The sequence below is a fragment of the Mesoplodon densirostris genome, chromosome 2 (genome assembly GCF_025265405.1).
Source record: "Mesoplodon densirostris isolate mMesDen1 chromosome 2, mMesDen1 primary haplotype, whole genome shotgun sequence".
In the NCBI taxonomy this organism is placed as follows: domain Eukaryota; kingdom Metazoa; phylum Chordata; class Mammalia; order Artiodactyla; family Ziphiidae; genus Mesoplodon; species Mesoplodon densirostris.
Genome location: NC_082662.1, coordinates 113,956,311 through 113,975,493, shown reverse-complemented (window position 1 = coordinate 113,975,493; position 19,183 = coordinate 113,956,311). Strand labels below are relative to the sequence as shown.

At 42.6% G+C, this 19,183-nt stretch overlaps 1 protein-coding gene across 1 annotated transcript; it reads left to right on the top strand.

Moving 5' to 3' along the window:
• The first annotated feature begins 17,740 nt into the window (after positions 1-17,740).
• S100A12 (S100 calcium binding protein A12) lies at positions 17,741-19,183 on the top strand. The gene is made up of 3 exons (XM_060087830.1): positions 17,741-17,850; positions 18,418-18,577; positions 19,043-19,183. The coding sequence occupies exons 1-3, from the start codon at positions 17,741-17,743 to the stop codon at positions 19,181-19,183; spliced, it is 411 nt and encodes a 136-aa protein (XP_059943813.1).

Sequence of the window (19,183 nt, the reverse complement as noted above, 5' to 3'; positions counted from 1 at the left end):
CAGAGCTATAGAGCCCTGGGTCTGGTCCCCTGGACCTGTCCTCTCAGAGTAATAAAGTAATTGATACCTCAGGCCTCTCTTGGTTTCTTGCTTTTCTTTTGTGGAAAGAGGCTCCTGGGGGTTGGAGGGAGGGTGGGAAAACCCAAGGAAGAAAAACAAACCTCTGTTGCCTCCACTCCCCATCTCTCATGAGCCCTGTGTGCTTACTGCTTGTCTGCTTTCTTCTCTGTGTTCTCCCTAAATGATTCCCAAGGCCCTTCCAACCCCACGGTCCTGAGTCATGGGTTCCATTGACTTAAGGATTCTACAGAGTCCAACACACTATAGCTGTTGACTTTCCTACTTGTTCCCAAATGGGTGATATGAGAACAGGGTGACATAAGGAAAGCTCATAGTGTTCTCTAAGTTGTAATTTCCAGCTAATTATCTTAGATGTAACTTTTAGGAAATCAGGGAGATAACTACGTAGAAGTGTGTCTGTGTGCGTATGAGAGAAAGAGAGAGATTGATTCTTTGTGTGGTGTGACTTTAGGTGGATGCTTAGAGTTCTAACGAAGTAACACTAATAAGCCCCCTGGCTCTACACTTGTAATTTCTCCTTAAGAGATTTTGGAAGCTTTCCTTCTCTCTCCATTCCCAACCTCCTAGCTTGATTAAATAATAAAGGAATGGTCAGATAGGCTAATACATTAATAAAGATCAACTCAAAGAATAGGGTACTCAAAAGCTTCCCTTTGGGGTGAATGCTTTGGTAATCAGTGACTTATCTAAAATAATCTCCCCATCATTACTCTGGATTTCCAAGGGTCTGGGGAAATAGGATGGCCAGAAGATGAATGGGCACCTCTCACCAGAACCCAACTCCCAAGTTGAGTTTCCATGCTGTGCCTTGGGACATTTTCTATTGTCCCCACTTAGGTGATGGGGCGGTGGTGTTAGTAATGGGGAAGGGGGTTGCGAGCTGTCACCAGAATCTCTACACCAGGGGTTTTAACTTGGTCTACGGTATATCTCTGGAATGGAATAAAAGTTGAATGCATCATTTTGAGTGTATATGTATAAACTCATTCCTCTGAGTCTTTCACTATTTTTTTAAACATATTTATTTATTTATTTATTTATTTATTTGTGGCTACATTGCGTTTTCGTTGCTGTACGCGGGCTTTCTCTAGTTGTGGCGAGGGGGACTACTCTTCGTTGTGGTGCGCAGGCTTCTCTTTGTCGTGGCTTCTCTTGTTGCAGAGCATGGGCTCTAGGCGAGTGGGCTTCAGTAGTTGTGGCACGTGGGCTCAGTAGTTGTGGCTTGCGGGCTCTAGAGCGCAGGCTCAGTAGTTGTAGTGCACAGGCTTAGTTGCTCTGCTGCATGTGGAATCTTCCCGGGCCAGGGCTCAAACCCGTGTCCCCTGCATTGGTAGGCAGATTCTTAACCACTGCGCCACCAGGGAGGCCCCTCTTTCACTATTAAAAAAGGGTCCAAAGGCCCCTAAAAGGTTAAGAACACTTGTCATGGCTGCTGGATTTTAGTAATGAAAGGTGGAGTATTTCTACTGTTGTTTTGAGTGTGGCTGGACTCGGTGGGGACGTGCGCTGCTAAGGCCTAAATCAGTTTCTCTGCTGCTGCCCCTACCCCTTCACAACGCTCCTGCTCTGTGAAGCTGGGGGTGCACTATGTCCCGGGAGACGGAAGCTGGCTTGGGGTCCCACTGTATGCATGAGACACTGAGCCTCTGCATAAAGAGCAGGGACCCTTCCACCCTCTCTGGGATGATTGTGTGCCTCTGACCCCAGGAGCCTGGGCTGAAGAGAAGCCCGACCCTGAGGGGTGGGGGTGGGAGAAGGAGGGCATCTTTGGAGAAGACAAGTGCTTCGTGCCCAGGAGGAGAAGAGGAAGTGGCTAATTCCCCCCAGATTTCAGGAGGACCAAGTCCCTCTCCCACCCAACAAAATGCCACTCAGATGAACTGGATCCCAATGCTGAAGATTACTCACCCCAGATCACAGGCCTTTTCCTTTGTAGTAGACTTTACTTATATAGAAATGCAAATGAACAGGGAAGGATAACAGCTTAAACCCTTAATCACTGACCAAGGCTTTAATTACCAACCAGTTTTATTATCAGCTAACATATTAGTGAAAATGTTTGGCAGCCAGCAGAGAACTAAGATTGGGACATAAAATGGGATGGGGGGTATCTAGTCATCACATATGGAGATGGGCTCCTTCTGGGCAAGTGTGGGAAGGCTAGGGACAAAATTACTTCCTTTTCAGCTTTCCTGAAGGATCACTTTATAGCCCAAAGCGAGTGCTTCCATCTAATTCAGGAGTGTGAACACCACTCTCTGCATTGAGGAAACTCTCATGCAGTTCTCAGAAGCACCTTTAAAGTTGAGCTGCTGGCCCAAATGTGGCCCAGGCAAAAAAAGACGGGAAGGGTTGGCAGAGTTCACCAAGCAGCATCCCAGGCCTCACTCAATATTTAGGGAATATAATGGGTGAATGCACAAAAGGAGAGAGCAACCTGATTCTGCCTCTCAGTTATCCACATTGGTGGTGGTGGTGGTGGTGTGTATGTGTGTGTGTGTGTGTGTGTGTGTGTGTCCGAGTGTGGGTGAGGGGGAACATATCCCAGTGCCTTTCTCTCTCCTTGAAAATGCATTGTTAGACTTGCTGTTAATGGATCCTTTGGTGGAGATTTACCGTTATTAACTGTTTGCTGTTAGTTGAAAGTCCAATGAGTCTGCTTTCTCTGAGTCTTCTCAGAGGAACATGCAGAAGGTAGCCCAGAGCGCCCTTTGGAGTTTCACCATAAGTGATGGGCCACTGGTTATGAAGAATTGCATTGACCTGGAGCTATCAAATGGTTGATACCCAGGCTCATGGTTGGACATGGGAGGTGGCCCGGCTGACACTGGCCACCTGGAGAATGAGGTGGAGGTGAGGGAGGCCATCCTTGGAAGGTCCATGGAGTAGGCAGGCTTGCAGATGGTAATTTACAAGCAAGGCTGTGCCATTACAGGACCTACTGGGCAGAGTGACAGGGCTTGTAGCACAGAGCAAGATGATTTGGTTTGGACTTCCCTGGTGGCGCAGTGGTTAAGAGTCCGCCTGCCGATGCAGGGGACACGGGTTTGTGCCCCAGTCTGGGAAGATCCCACATGCCGCGGAACGGCTGGGCCCATGAGCCATGGCTGCTGAGCCTGCGTGTCCGGAGCCTGTGCTCTGCAACGGGAGAGGCCACAACAGTGAGAGGCCCGTGTACCTCAAAAAAAAAAAAAAAGATGATTTGGTTTCCTGTTTCCCCAGCTACAAAAGAAGAACAAGGTGGTGGGAAGTTGTGAAATAAGTGGTTTAGCAGGAAGCCTCATGCAATGTTTGAGCCCACAAAGGAGACGTTGGCTCACCAACTGAGGCAGATCTGGCCACTGAGACTTCCAGGGCCTTAGAGTATGACCTGTCTGAAATCCCACTTCTCCACCCAAGACTCCTGACTTCAGCCAAGTGTCTCACAGTTGTGACAAAAGTCTTAAAGAGCATGGGGAACATCTGGAATTGGGCAACTTATGTCTAGCAGCTGAACACAGAGCTTATTCCAGTGGAAAAGACTTCTCCGTACATCCTTCCACTTGGGAGCCAGAATGATTCTGGTCGGGTCCAGATACCAGCCTATCTTCTGGCCTCCTGACCTAGGGAATTCACCCTAATTTCATATGGGCTGAGGAGGGGAGGGAACGCTGCTAACACTTACTGGGCTCCTTCTAGTTGTTGGTGTGAAAGGAAAAAAATCATCTCAAACCTAGAGAAAGACAAACTGGTGATTGCTTAAATCTTTGATCTCATGCTAGAGTCTGCCTGAATAGAAGCAAGTCCTTGCTACTTGTTAACCTTCTATCGTCTGGCACTCTTGGGGAATGTAACATGGTCGGCACAGTATATTTGATTAACAAGTCACAGTGGATAAAGAAGTAGGCAGTTTACATCTGCTTGATGGGGTAATATGATTTTATAGCCTGGTAGAGATGTTAAACCCCTGTTTCAATTTTTATCACCCTATTGAAAGTTAAAAGAGTCATATTTAAATTAAGAACCTTACTTAGGCATTCCTTTCCTGAATGTCTTTATGTATTCTCAAATAGTCTTCAAACCAGCTTTAAAAACCTTCTTTGCTGATTCTCTCATTAATGAATTCAAACAAGAATTTTGACATGGGTCCACTATATTTGTTGATAATTTTGCTTTTAAGCACTAGACTTTGTGATAGCTTATCCTGTAACAATCTTATAAGACACGTAATTACTATTTCCATTTTGCATATGAGGAGATTCCGAGAAGTTAAGAAACTTGACAAAATTATTAATCTGGCAAATGTCAGAGCTAGGATTAGATCCGTGGTTGTCTCCAGGTGAGAAACCCTGGTTCAGACATGAAAGCACTTTCTTCTAGCTGATTTCCATCCTGTGAGTGCAGAGGGCCCGCCCTTCCTCTGCTGGCCTTTCTGGTCTCTTTGAGGACCAGAAGGGTGAGGACCCCCTGCAGGGTCTCTGCTATCCAGGGGTGAAGAGCAGGGCCAGCAGGTGCCAGAATGAACTTCTCTCTTGGGCCTATTTCTTCTGCCCAGGACCTCACCCTGCCTTGGGGCTGAATTACTGTGGGTTTTTTTTTTTTTTTTTCTTGTATGATCAATCCTCCAGACAATGACTGTAGAACAGAGGATTGACATTTTGAGGTCTGTAAGCTCTTAGGGTTTGTGCCTCCTTCTGGGTTGGGGAGCTTCCTTCCAGTCTTAGGAGTGGTGGAAATTCTCATGTGAATAATTCTCATTTGCAAAATCACGGTCTGAACTGGCTGCTAAGATCAGGGCATAGACTTTTATGATCTGTACCCATTCAAATGATCTGTACCCATTCATCTTTCTATGGACAGAAACCTCTTCTTCCTCCTGAATAGGCCTCATTAGCAGCAGAAAGCATGGGACTATCTTACAGCCAAAGCCAGAGGCTCTTCATCCTAGTCCAGCAAGGGTTCCATCCAGTTCAGCTTGCTCAGCATCTTGTTTTGCTATGGCACATTTTTTCCCCCCTGGGCGTTCTAGAGCAAAATATCTAACCAAGATAGGATGCTCTGGATTTCTTTCCTGATTTGGTCCTAGAACCCTCCATGATAATGTGTATCTATTAAGATCCAATCATAAATGTCATACTTAATGGAGAAATTTATCTCTTTTTTTTGAAGTATAGTTGATTTACAACGTTGTGTTAATTTCAGGTGTACAGCACAGTGATCAGTTACACATATATATATAGCCATTCTTTTTCAGATTCCTTTCCTCCATAGGTTATTACAAAATATTGAGCAGAGTTCCCTATGCTATCCACTAGGTCCTCGTTGATCACCTACTCCATATGTAGTAGGGTGTATATAGTAATCCCAAACCTCCAACTTATCCCTCTCCCCCATTTCCACATTGGTAAACCAAAAGTTTGTTTTCTGTCTGTGAGTCTGTTTCTGTTTTATAAATAAATTCATTTGTATCATTTTTTTTAGATTCCACATATAAACAATATCATATGATATTTGTCTTTGTCTGGCTCACTTCACTTAGTATGATAATCTTTCGGTCCCTCCATGTTGATGCAAATGGTACTATTTCATTCTTTTTTATGGCTGAGTGATATTCCATCATATATATGTACCACATTAAAAAAGTTTTTTTTGAATATACTTTTTTTAAAAACATCTTTATTGGAGTATAATTACTTACAATGGTGTGTTATTTCTGCTTTATAACAAAGTGAATCAGTTATACATCTACATATATCCCCATATCTCTTCCCTGTTGAATCTCCTTCCCTCCCACCCTCCCTATCCCACCCCTCTAGGTAGTCACAAAGCACCAAGCTGATCTCCCTGTGCTATGTGGCTGCTTCCCACTAGCTATCTATTTTACGTTTGGTAGTGTATATATGTCCATGCCACTCTCTCACTTTGTCACAGCTTACCCTTCCCCCTCCCCGTATACTCAAGTCCATTCTCTAGTAGGTATGTGTCTTTATTCCTGTCTGACCAATTTTTTTTTTTAGATTCCATATATATGTGTTAGCATACGGTATTTGTTTTTCTCTTTCTGACTTACTTCACTCTGTATGACAGTCTGTAGGTGCATCCACCTCACTACAAATAACTCAGTTTCATTCCTTTTTATGGCTGAGTAATATTCCATTGTATATATGTGCCACATCTTCTTTATCCATTCATCTATCGATGGACACTTAGGTTGTTTCCATGTCCTGACTATTGTAAATAGAGCTGCAATGAACATTTTGGTACATGACTCTTTTTTTTTTTTTTTTTTTTTTTGCGATATGCGGGCCTCTCACTGTCGTGACCTCTCCCGTTGTGGAGCACAGGCTCCGGACGCGCAGGCCCAGTGGCCATGGCTCATGGGCCCAGCCGCTCCGCGGCACGTGGGATCCTCCCAGACCAGGGCACGAACCCGTGTCCCCTGCATCAGCAGGCAGACTCCCAACCACTGCGCCACCAGGGAAGCCCTACATGACTCTTTTTGAATTATGGTTTTCTCAGGGTATATGCCCCGTAGTGGGATTGCTGAGTCATCTGGTAGTTTTATTTTTAGTTTTTTAAGGAAGCTCCATACTGTTCTCCATAGTGGCTGTATCAATTTACATTCCCATCAACAGTGCAAGAGGGTTCCCTTTTCTCCACACCCTCTCCAGCATTTATTATTTGTAGACTTTTTGATGATGTCCATTCTGACAGGTGTGAGATGATATTTCATTGTAGTTTTGTTTTGCATTTCTCTAATGATTAATGACGTTGAGCATTCTTTCATGTGTTTGTTGGCAATCGGTATATCTTCTTTGGAGAAATGTCTATTTAGGTCTTCTGCCCATTTTTGGATTGGGTTGTTTGTTTTTTTGTTATTGAGCTGCATGAGCTGTTTATAAATTTTGGAGATTAATCCTTTGTCAGTTGCTTCATTTGCAAATATTTTCTCCCATTCTGAGGGTTGTCTTTTGGTCTTGTTAATGGTTTCCTTTGCTGTGCAAAAGCTTTGAAGTTTCATTAGGTCCCATTTGTTTATTTTTGTTTTTATTTCCATTTCCCTAGGAGGTGGGTCAAAAAGGATCTTGCTGTGATTTATGTCATAGAGTGTTCTGCCTATGTTTTCCTCTAAGGGTTCAATGGTGTCTGGCCTTATATTTAGGTCTTTAATTCACTTTGAGTTTATTTTTGTGTATGGTGTTAGGGAGTGTTCTGATTTCATTCTTTTACATGTAGCTGTCCAGTTTTCCCAGCACCACTTATTGAAGAGGCTGTCTTTTCTCCACTGTATATTCTTGCCTCCTTTATCAAAGTTAAGGTGACCATATGTGTATGGGTTTATCTCTGGGCTTTCTATCCTATTCCATTGATCTATATTTCTGTTCTTGTGCCAGTACCATACTGCCTTGATTACTGTTCTTGTGCCAGTACCATACTGCCTTGATTACTGTAGCTTTGTAGTATAGTCTGAAGTCAGGGCATCTGATTTCTCCAGCTCCGTTTTTCTTTCTCAAGATTGCTTTGGCTCTTTGGGGTCTTTTGTGTTTCCATACAAATTGTAAAATTTCTTGTTCTAGTTCTGTGAAAAATGCCAGTGGTAATTTGATAGGGATTGCATTGAACCTGTAGATTGCTTTAGGTAGTATAGTCATTTTCACAATATTGATTCTTCTAATCCAAGAACATGGTATATCTCTCCATCTGTTTATGTTAGCTTTGATTTCTTTCATCAGTGTTTTATAGTTTTCTGAGTAAAAGTCTTTTGCCTCCTTTGTAGGGTTTATTCCTAGGTATTCTTTTTGTTGTGATGGTAAATGGGATTGTTTCTTAATTTCTCTTTCTGGTCTTTTGCTGTTAGTGCATAAGTATGCAAGAGATTTCTATGCATTAATTTTGTATCTTGTAACTTTACCAAATTCATTGATTAGTTCTGGTAGTTTTCTGGTGACATCTTTAGGATTTTCTCTGTACAGTGTCATGTCATCTGCAAACAGTGACAGTTTTACTTCTTCTTTTCCAATTTGTGTTCCTTTTATTTCTTTTTCTTCTCTGATTGCCGTGGCTAAGACTTCCAAAACTATGTTGAATAATAGTGGTGAGAGTAGACATCCTTGTCTTGTTCCTGATCTTAGAGGAAATGCTTTCAGTTTTCACTATTGAGAATGATGTCTGCTGTGGGTTTGTCATATATGGCTTTTATTATGTTGAGGTAGGTTCTCTCTACGCCCACTTTCTGGAAGGTTTTTATCATCAGTCTGTGTTGAATTTTGTCAAAAGCTTTTCGTATATCTATTGAGATGATCATATGGTTTTTATTCTTTAATTTGTTAATATGGTGTATCACATTGATTGTTTTGTGTATATTGAAGAATCCTTGCATCCCTGAGATAAATCCCACTTGATCATGGTGTATGATCCTCTTAATGTGTTGTTGGATTCTGTTTGCTAGTATTTTGTTGAGGATTTTTGCGTCTATATTCATTAGTGATATTGGTCTATAATTTTCTTTTTTTTGTGACATCTTTGTCTGGTTTTGGTATCAGGGTGATGGTGGCCTCGTAGAATGAGTTTGGGAGTGTTCCTCCCTCTGATATATTTTGGAAGAGTTTGAGAAGGATACGTGTTAACTCTTCTCTAAATGTTTGATAGAATTCACCTGTGAAGCCATCTGGTCCTGGATTTTTTGTTTGTTGGAAGATTTTTAATCAAATCAATTTTTTTTTCAAAAAATTGAAAATTTTCAGCTTCATTACTTGTGACTGGTTTGTTCATATTTTCTATTTCTTCCTGGTTCAGTCTTGGAAGTTTGTGATTTTCCAAGAATTTGTCCATTTCTTTCAGGTTGTCCATTTTATTGGCATATAGTTGCTTGTAGTAGTCTCTTATGATCATTTGTATTTCTGCGGTGTCAGTTGTAATCTCTCCTTTTTCATTTCTAAATTTATTGATTTGCATCCTCTCCTTTTTTTTCATGATGAGTCTGGTTAAAGGTTCTTCAGTTTTGTTTATCTTCTCAAAGAACCAGCTATTAGTTTTATTGGTCTTTGCTATTGTTTTCTTGTTTCTATTTCATTTATTTCTGCTGTGATCTTTATGATTTCTTTCCTTATACTAATCTTGTGTTTTCTTTGTTTTTCTTTTTCTAGTTGCTTTAGGTGTATGGGTAGATTGTTTATTTGAGATTTTTCTTGTTTCTTGAGGTGAGCTTGAATTGCTATGAAATTCCCTCTTAGAACTGCTTTTGCTGCGTCCCATAGGTTTTGGATCATCGTGTTTTTGTTGTCATTTGTTTCTAGGTATTCTTTGATTTCCTCTTTGATTTCTTCAGTGATCTCTTGGTTATTTAGCAGTGCACTGTTTAGCCTCCATGTATTTGTGTTTTTTACTGTTTTTTTCCCTGTAATTGATTTCTAATCTCATAGTGTTGTGGTTGGAAAAGATGCTTGATACGATTTCAATTTTCTTATATTTTCCAAGATTTGATTTGTGACCCAAAATGTGATCTATTCTAGAGAATGTTCCATGTGCACTTGAGAAGAAATTGTATTCTTCTGCTTTCAGGTGGAATGTCCTAAAGATATTGATTAAGTCTATCTGGTCTATTGTGTCATTTAAAGCTTGTGTTTCCTTATTTATTTTCTGTCTGGATGATCTGTCTTTTGGTGAAAGTGGGATGTTAAAGTCCCTCACTATTATTGTGTTACTGTTGATTTCTCCCTTTATGGCTGTTAACATTTGCCTTATGTATTGAGGTGCTCCTATGTTGGGTGCATAAATATTTACAATTGTTATGTTTTCTTCTTGGATCGATCCCTTGATCATTATATAATGTCCTTCCTTGTGTCTTGTAACAGTCTTTATTTTAAAGTCTATTTTATCTGATATGAGTATTGCTACTCCAGCTTTCTTGTGATTTCCATTTGCATGGAATATATTTTCCCACCCTCTCACTTTCAGTCTGTATGTGTCCCTAAGTCTGAAATGGGTCTCTTGTGGACAGCATATATAAGGGTCTTGTTTTTGTATCCATTCAGCCAGTCTCTGTCTTTTGGTTGGAGCCTTTAATTCATTTATATTCAAGGTGATTATTGATATGTATCTTCTTATTACGATTTTCTTAAATGATTTGTGTTTGTTTTTGTGGGTCCTTTTCTTCTCTTGTGTTTCCTGCTGAGAGAAGTTCCTTTAGCATTTGTTGTAAAGCTGGTTTGGTGGTGCTGAATTCTTGAAGCTTTTGCTTGTCTGTAAAGATTTTGAATTCTCCATCAAATCTGAATGAGGTCCTTGTTGGGTAGAGTAATCTTGGTTGCAGGTTTTTCCCTTTCATCACTTTAAATATGTCTTGCCACTACCTTCTGGCTTGTAGAGTTTCTGCTGAATGATCAGCTGTTAACCTTATGGGGATTCTCTTGTATGTTATTTGTTGCTTTTCCCTTGCTGCTTTAATATTTTTTCTTTGTATTTAATTTTTGATTGTTTGATTAATATGTGTCTTGGCATGTTTCTCTTTGGGTTTATCCTGTATGGGACTCTCTGTGCTTCCTGGAGTTGATTGACTATTTCTTTTCCCATGTTAGGGAAGTTTTCAACTATAATCTCTTCAAATATTTTCTCAGACCCTTTCTTTTTCTCTTCTTCTGGGACCTCTATAATTCGAATGTTGGTGCGTTTAATGTTGTCCCGGAGGTCTCTAAGACTGTCCTCAATTCTTTTCATTCTTTTTTCTTTATTCTGCTCCCTGGCAGTTATTTCCACCATTTAATCCCCCAGCTCACCTATCCGTTCTTCTGCCTCAGTTATCCTGTTATTGATTCCTTCTAGAGTATTTTCAATTTCAGTTATTGTGTTGTTCATCATTGTTTGTTTGTTCCTTAGTTCTTCTAGATCCTTGTTGAATGTTTCTTGTATATTCTCCATTCTATTTCGGAGATTTTGGATCAACTTTACTATCATTACTCTGAATTTTTTTCAGGTAGGTTGCCTATTTTGTCTTCATTTATTTGGTCTTGTAGGTTTTTACCTTGCTGCTTTTTCTGTAACATATGTTTTTGTCGTTTCATTTTTTTTTTAATGGGTGGGGCTGTATTTCTGTCTTAATCATTGTTTGGCCTGAGGCATCCAGCATTGGAGTTTGTAGGCAGTTGGATAGAACCGGGTCTTGGTGCTGAGATGAGGACCTCCGGGAGGCCTTACTTTGATTAATATTCCCTGGGGTCTGAGGTTCTCTGTTAGTCCAGTGGTTTGGACTCAGAGCTCCCACCATAGGAGCTTGGGCCCAACCTCTGGCCTGAGAACCAAGATCCCGCAAGCTGTGTGGCATGGCAAAAAAAAAAAAAAAAAAAGGAGTAATACAATAACAAAGAATAAAAAACAAAATAAAAATAGGTAAAAAATATAGCAGGAAAAATAAAAATATAATTGAAACAACTGCAACAAGGTAAAAATAAAACCACAACAGAAAAAAGCAAAAAAAAAAAAGGTGGTGGTGGGGAACAAACCAAAAGGAGCAGAACAATAACAAAGTATAAGGAATAAAATAAAATTAGAAAAATAAAAGATTTATTAGGACAAATAAAAATATAAATGAGTTAACAACAATGAATCAGCAAGGTAAAACAGAGCCTCAATCTAAAAGAGGAAAAACGGAAAAAAAAAAAAAAAGCCTTGGCTATGGGAGCAGAGTTTAGGCAGGAGTGGAGCTTAGGCAGGAGTGGTGTTTAGGATGGGTAGGACCTGGTTGGGTCGGGGGGTGATGCTTGAGCGTGGGGCGGGGCCTAGGTATGAAAATCTCTAGTTTCATCCATGTTGCTGCAAATGGCATTATTTCATTCTTTTTTTATGACTGAGTAGTATTCTATTGTATATACATATCACATCTTCTTTATCCATTCATCTGTCCATGGACATTTAGGTTGCTTCCATGTCTTGGCTAGTAAAAAATCATTCTTGAAGCACACCTGACTACTCTGCTGTCTTGTCTGGGGGCTCTCAGAGAATTACATTTTTTAGCAAACAAGAAATTCTTTAGTTTCTTTCTTCTCTGCTTTCTGGAATATTTTGCCAATCACCTGGTTTCTGTCCAGGGGACTCAGGTCTCCTGTAGATTTGCAGATGTTTGTTGTTTTATTTTGTCTTATAATGGACATATGCTATGTGTAGTCTTTTGTATATCTGAAAATGATATGGAATGCAGTAGTAAGAGAGGGAAAGAAAACAAACAAAAAGAAGCATCGTTTTGGAGTTCTTTAATCAGTCTCACCCCTTCGAGTGGCATCCTCAAAGGCAGCATGACTATTATTGTTCAATGACATAAGTTTACAGTCCTGCAAGATGAAAAAGACCTACAGACCTGCTATACAACACAGTGACTGCGGTTAACAATGCGGTATCATGCACGCAAATGTTTGTTAAGTGGGTAATGTCACTCTAAGTGTTCTTACCACAGAAACCAAAAACAAAACTAAAGGTACTCAAGGAAAATTTTGGAGGTGATGGTGTGCTTATGACATCGATTGTGGTGACGGTATCATAGGTGTTTGCATATGTCCAAACTCATTAAGTTTTACACACTAAATATGTGCAGTTTTTGTACATCAATTATGCCTCAATAAAGCTGTTAAAAAACAGTTAATTTCACCTGAAAAAGTAAAAAGAAAGGAAAAAGTGACCTTGGACAATCTCTGCCACACCCGATTTCCTAACATAATCACAGCCTTGTCTCAACATCAGTTGTCTAATTCTTTATTTTTTAATTTTTTGAATTTTATTTTGTTTATTTTTATATACAGCAGGTTCTTATTAGTTATCCATTTTATACATATTAGTGTATATATGTCAATCCCAATCTCCCAATTCATCACCCCCCCCACCCAGTTGTCTAATTCTGAAGGGCAAATTAGTCCATGATACTGAGTAATCTGGATGAAATTTCAAATTGAATTGTGACATGATTTGTTCAGTTGCGGATAAACACACCATTACAAGCATCTTATTTTCCTGCCATTTGCTCATGCTCCTACCTGTCCAGTTTCTCCTCTTGTGGCCTCCCCATCCCTGGATTGCTCAAACACCCCAGGGGCTTTCTTTTTTTTTTTTTTTTTTTTTTTTGCGGTATGCGGGCCTCTCACTGTTGTGGCCTCTCCCATTGCGGAGCACAGGCTCCGGACGCGCAGGCTCAGCGGCCATGGCTCACGGGCCCAGCCGCTCCGCGGCATATGTGATCCTCCCAGACCGGGGCACGAACCCGTATCCCCTGCATCGGCAGGCGGACTCTCAACCACTGCGCCACCAGGGAGGCCCCCCAGGGGCTTTCTTAATCCATTGCTGGGATCTGTTCTGCCTCCACAAGCCAAAGGGGCAGGGAGCTGGGATCTCACTCACTTGTCCCCCAAAAGCAGTAGCTTCTTGTGCTTGTAAGCTGTGGTCATTGAAGCCTGGGCTGTGCAGTTTTAGGGGCAAACTGCTAGCCACTGCTGCTGGGGTAGTCCAGGTCCTCATCCAGGCCTCAGTGGTGCTCCACATGGGGCCTGGACCCTTCTCCTTTCTGTATATGTTGCTATGGTAACTGGGTTACCACAAAGCATGCAGGGGAGTCTGTGGTACTGAATGGAGGTCACCAGGCTAGACTTCAAAAGATTTTATTTCAGAGGCCTTGATAACCTCTTCCTACCATGGCACTTTGATCATGGTCATCATAGCCCAACTTGACAGCTTTTTCTAACTGCCGAATTTGGAGGCTGTGATGGGAAAGTGGGGGAAGGCATAGAGGGATTGCTCTCTCACTTCCTGAAAACCCTTGGATACTTTTTGAAAACTGGTTCAATGACTAGCTTTGCACCCCAGAATAACTGAGGGAGAGGTCTTCCTCCCCCCTTAGACATAAAAGATTTTTGACATTCTGCTTGCCAAAACTGAGGATAAAGCTGATGTTTAATTTTGTTCAAACAAGAAGAAGCAACGCCTCTCCTTTCCTGGCCTTTTTAGCTCTGTCCCCGCCTTATCAGAGAGCCTTTCCCGTCTGTGTCCTCCCCAGACTGTAAGCTCAGTGAGGTCAGTACCATGTCTGTCCTGTTCATGGCTGCTTTCCCCAGTGCCTGGCCAGCAGTGACTAGCAGATATGAAGGGCCAGGAAGTGTTTGCCAGGTGAAGAAACCCACGTTCCTCTTCTCATCATTGCTCAGAGGTTAGAGCGGATCTGAGGCTCTCTTCACATCTCTGGGGATGGTATCCCTTTAGACCCAGCGCCTCCCATCCTTTAAAGCAATGTCACCCTCTTTTTCCCTCTCTTTGCTTACCTGGGAGTTTATTTCCCTCTTGGAGAAGCATTTTTCAGAAAAGGTGCCTCTGTAAGGGTAGGGCACTCATATTTATGGTCTCTACCCAGAGCCAGGCTCTGGGCTAACTTGGAGGGTAAACCCAGCTCGGTGGGCTGCCATTCTGCCCCTTCTGGTCACCCTGCCCCATTTTATGCTCTACGTGTGCCCCTCCCCACTTCTTGATGTGACTAACAGAGTCATTTCTGTTGCCATGAGTACTTTTTGGGTAATTTAAAATTTTGGTATCATTTCTATTTGATGTAATTTAGTTTGATAAGTCCAAACTTATAGAAAAATTGCAAGTACAGTACAAGCAATTCCCATATACTCTTTACTCAGATTTGCCAGTTTAATTCATTGTTTTTTGCATTATGAAAATTTAGTTATCTTGATATACTTTTTCAAGGTGTTTACATGATCACATTCAGTTTATTACTCTTGAAGCTCTGTCTATCTTCTACTTTAGAGCATGTGTTTATTTCTTGTTGAGGTTAGAAGAGTTAGAATGAATTCACATTTTTGCTAGTTAAAATTTTTTCTAATGTGCTAGGTTCCCCACCATTGTCAAGGTATTTTGACCAACTTTATAGAGGAAGTTGTGAAAGTAAATCTCTTATCAATTTGGCTCAAAATTTACTTGAAAAGTTTGTTTCCTGCTGTGTAGTATGCTATTACTTTTTGTGCATAATGACTTCAGAGGCAGTAGTATTTTTCTTAATTAATAAACTTTATTTTTCAGGGGCAGTTTTAGGTTTACAGAAAAATTGAGCAGAAAGTCCAGCGAGTTCTCAAATACCCCCTTAGCCCTCACTCCCCCAGCGCCCCTGTTATTGACATCTTGTATTGGTGTGGTATGTTTGCTACAATCGATGAGCGAACATAAATGCATTATTGTTAACCATATTGTTAAAATCCATAGTTCATGTTACTGTTCACTCTCTGCATTGTACATTCTATGGGTTTTGACACATGTAAAATGACATGCATCTACCATTGCAGTATCATCTATATCAAATTGTCAACAAAAGAGTTTCCCATACTCTTCATCCTTCTTGGCTGCCATAAGCATCAGCTTCCTACACAGTCTTGGCCTCGAGGAGTTCCTATTGATGGGGAGGTAGGACCAGCCCAAGGAATAGCCAGGAGGTCACCAGTCTCTGGAATACACTTGGGAGCACCAAGGCCAGCAGCAAGAGGGAACATCACTTGGGCTTGGCCTTGCCCGTTGGGCCCAGTCCTACCATTTCAGTGAGGTCAGGTGGGAGGAAGGAGGAAGGTAAGGCAAGTGATACTATTCCCTGTGCCAGGAACTGTGTCAGGAGCCTTCTGTGTGAACTCCCTTGACTTCTGGAAGTCCTTTCTGGACGGACACAGGTGTAGGGGCTGGTGCTCAGAGGGAAAGCTGGAGTGTAGGCTCCTCTACCAGTGGACGCTCTTCAAGACACAGAAGAGGCAGGTCTCTTTGTTCTGCTAGGAGACCCCCAGTATCCAGTGGCCAGGCCCCGGAGGGCTGGCTCTGGGCTCATGTTCATGCTGGCTGGGCTAAATGATCCACATCCATGCTGGGTGGGTAAGGGCAAAAGAAAAACCAACTTAAAGATGGCACTTTACTGTTTTTAAGGTTTTTCTCATATATTCTGTCAGCTGAGCCTCATAACAAATCTGGGAACTAAAGGAGTCCAGTGAGGTGATCACACAAATGAAGAAACAGGCTCATAGAGGTCAAAGTCTTGCCCAAGGGCACAGGCTGGTCCCTGGCACCATTCCCACTGTGGCCTACCAGGCAGCCCTAGTTCTCCCAAGTCCCCCTGCCAGTGTGGAATCCAGGTCGCTAGTCTCGGCCTGACTAGGGCCCAGCAACCCCCCACCCCCATCACGTGTGGTGAACTCTTCCTACGATTCAGGAAGGTGTCTGAACCCATTAGATTCCAAACTCTGGGAGAGCAGCCACGGAATTTGTGCTGCTCTGTCCCCGAGTCTCACACAGTGAGTTGGGGGGTGTGGGGGAGCATGGAAGAAAGAATTTTTAAAAAGGCTAATCAAGAATTTATGGCATTAGGACACAAACTGGAAGAAAAAGGTCAGGGTCTGATATAAGATTGTGTCATTTACCAAAAATTAGGTTTTTTACAAAAAGTATGAGCATGTATTATTATTATTATTTTAAAAATAAATTTATTTGTTTATTTTATTTATGGCCGTGTTGGGTCTTTGTTGCTGCGCGCGGGCTTTCTCTAGTTGCGGCCAGCGGGGGCTACTCTTCATTGCGGTGTGCGGGCTTCTCATTGTGGTGGCTTCTCTTGTTGTGGAGCATGGGCCCTAGGCACACGGGCTTCAGTAGTTGTGGCACGTGGGCTCAAAAGTTGTGGCTCGCGGGCTCTAGAGCGCAGGCTCAGTAGTTGTGGAGCACGGGCTTCGTTGCTCCACGGCATGTGGGATCTTCCTGGACCAGGGCTCGAACTTGTGTCCCCTGCATTGGCAGGCGGATTCTTAACCAGTGTGCCACCAGGGAAGCCCCAAGCATGTATTATTTTGATAACAAAAAACTATTCTCATTTTAGGGAAAAATTAGAAAATGGCAAAGGTTTTGAAAGTAGACAGTTTTGGATTTGGCACTTAGAAAAATTCCTTAACCTCTCCAAACTCATTTTCTTCATCTGCAAAATGGGGAAACCGTTAGTGCTGTTGGGGTGAAGGCTGTTTGGAGAATTAGGTGAGGGTTTGTGTAAGGCAGTGTCTGGCATGATGTGAGTGCTCAATACATGGTCACTTTTAAAAACACTTAGGGAATTCCCTGGTGGTCCAGTGGGTAGGACTAGGTGCTTTCACTGCTGTGGACTGGGTTCAGTCCCTGGTCAGGAAACTAAGATCCCGCAAGCTGCACTGCACGGCCAAACAAACAAACAAACACTTAGACTTTAGTTCAGAACATTTTTAGATCTATGGAAAAATTGAGAAAATAATATAGAGAGTTCCAGTATTTCTGCACACAGTCTCCCCTATTATTAACATCTTACATAGTGTGGTACATTTGTTACAATTAATCAACTGCTCTTGACATGTTATTATCAACTAAGTTCCATACTTTATATTCAGATTTCTTTAGTTTTAAACCAATGTCCTTTTTCTGTTCCCAGATTACATGTCTACTTTGATTGTTTTTTTTTCTTTGATTGTTTTTATTATCACTCTCACTTTTGTTGTATAGACACTCAGCAAATACCTCTCCCCAGCTCTTCCCTTTCCGGGTAAGAGCCATGCCTGCAGTGAAACTTGTTCTCTTGCAACCTGAGCTGCCCGTTTTGCAGTCAGTGCTGCATGTTTGAAGCATCTCTTGGGTAACAGAGAAACGTGCCCCATGGTGAATGAGAGAAGTTTCTTCACTCGAGGTCAAAGGTGACACCTGCCTTATAAAAACCTCCCTGGCTCAGGGCTCCTCACCAGTGTTGCTGCCTCCACACTTCTGTGCATTGAGGGGGTAAGTGTCCTTTCCTTGGCTGGGCCTTCAGGGGGCCACTTGACAGGCTGTTGGAAGCTACAACCCCCTGCCTGCTGGACCTGCTCTGGGCTGACTGCATTTTGGGCCCAAGGATGCCAGCTCTTGCTCTGCTAGGAAGACCCAGTCTCAGGACTTGGGGATGGCCAAGATGGGTGGGGTGGCTGACATCTGTAAGGGCCCTAAAGTACCAACATTTGGGGGAAAGGGAACAGCCTGGCCAACCACAGCATCCTTCTCAGGTGAGCTTGAGTGATTAACACCCTCTGAACTATAGTCCCCAGGAGACAGGGGGACATGGAACACCGCGACAGTTAAGGCTGATTCTTTTAGACTTTAGGCGGTATTCTATGTCCTTCTCCCCTCATCCTATCCGCAAATGAGAACGTTCACTGTGGATCAAACACAGAGCAGAGAGAACGCAGAGCAGACCCAGGGGTAGTCATCCCTTGTCTAAACCTTTGATATGGAAAGAGAGGAGAGAGTGGAAGTGCTGTGGGGTGGGGGAGGAACTGCTCCTTGATAAAACCTCCCTTGTCTCTTTGAAGGTGAATGTGAAGTTAGGGAGATGACGAAACTGGAAGACCACCTGGAGGGAATCATCAACATCTTCCACCAATATTCCATTCGGCAGGGGCATTATGACACCCTCAACAAGCATGAGCTGAAGAAGCTGATCACAAAGGAACTTCCAAATGCCCTCAAGGTACGTGATGCCCCTTTCTTGGCAAAGTTGCCCGACCCCTTGCACTGAGGGCAGTGGCAAGGCCTGAAGGATGATGGTGGGACAAGGGGTGGGTCATCCCAGTTTGAGCTTCCAAGGATGTCTCCCCCCACCCCCCCACCAGCTGTGGGACAGGGGCTCTGCCTCCGTCTCTGAGTAACTCCCACCATCACCTTAAACTCTGCTCCTTTCTGTCTTTGTAAAGTGGAGAGAGGCAGGGCAGGGCGGGATTGGATTGCTGAGCTATACAGCATCTTCCAAGTTAAGACTTGATTCTAGGATGGCCCAAGACAGCTGCTTCTCTCTGTCTTCTGTTTTCTCACATTGGATTCTCCCACATAGTTTTGGCTAATGAGTTAGTATTCCCAGGCTTCCCCAAGCTGAATTCTGAGGGATTCGAGGCCTGGAAAAAGGGGAGCTCACTGTCCCTGCTTTCCCTTCTCCAAGAACACCAAAGACCAACCTTCCATTGACAAAGTATTCCAAGAGCTGGATGCTGATAAAGATGCACAGGTCACCTTTGAGGAATTCGTAGTCCTGGTGTCCAGGGTGCTGAAGACTGCACATGAGGCTATCCACCAAGAGTAG

Coding starts and splice junctions, on each gene's coding strand:
- S100A12 (XM_060087830.1), top strand. CDS start 17,741: ATGAGAGAAGTTTCTTCACTCGAGGTCAAAGGTGACACCTGCCTTATA. Junction 17,851..18,417: donor CCACACTTCTGTGCATTGAG/GGGGTAAGTGTC, acceptor TTGTCTCTTTGA/AGGTGAATGTGAAGTTAGGG. Junction 18,578..19,042: donor AACTTCCAAATGCCCTCAAG/GTACGTGATGCC, acceptor CCCTTCTCCAAG/AACACCAAAGACCAACCTTC.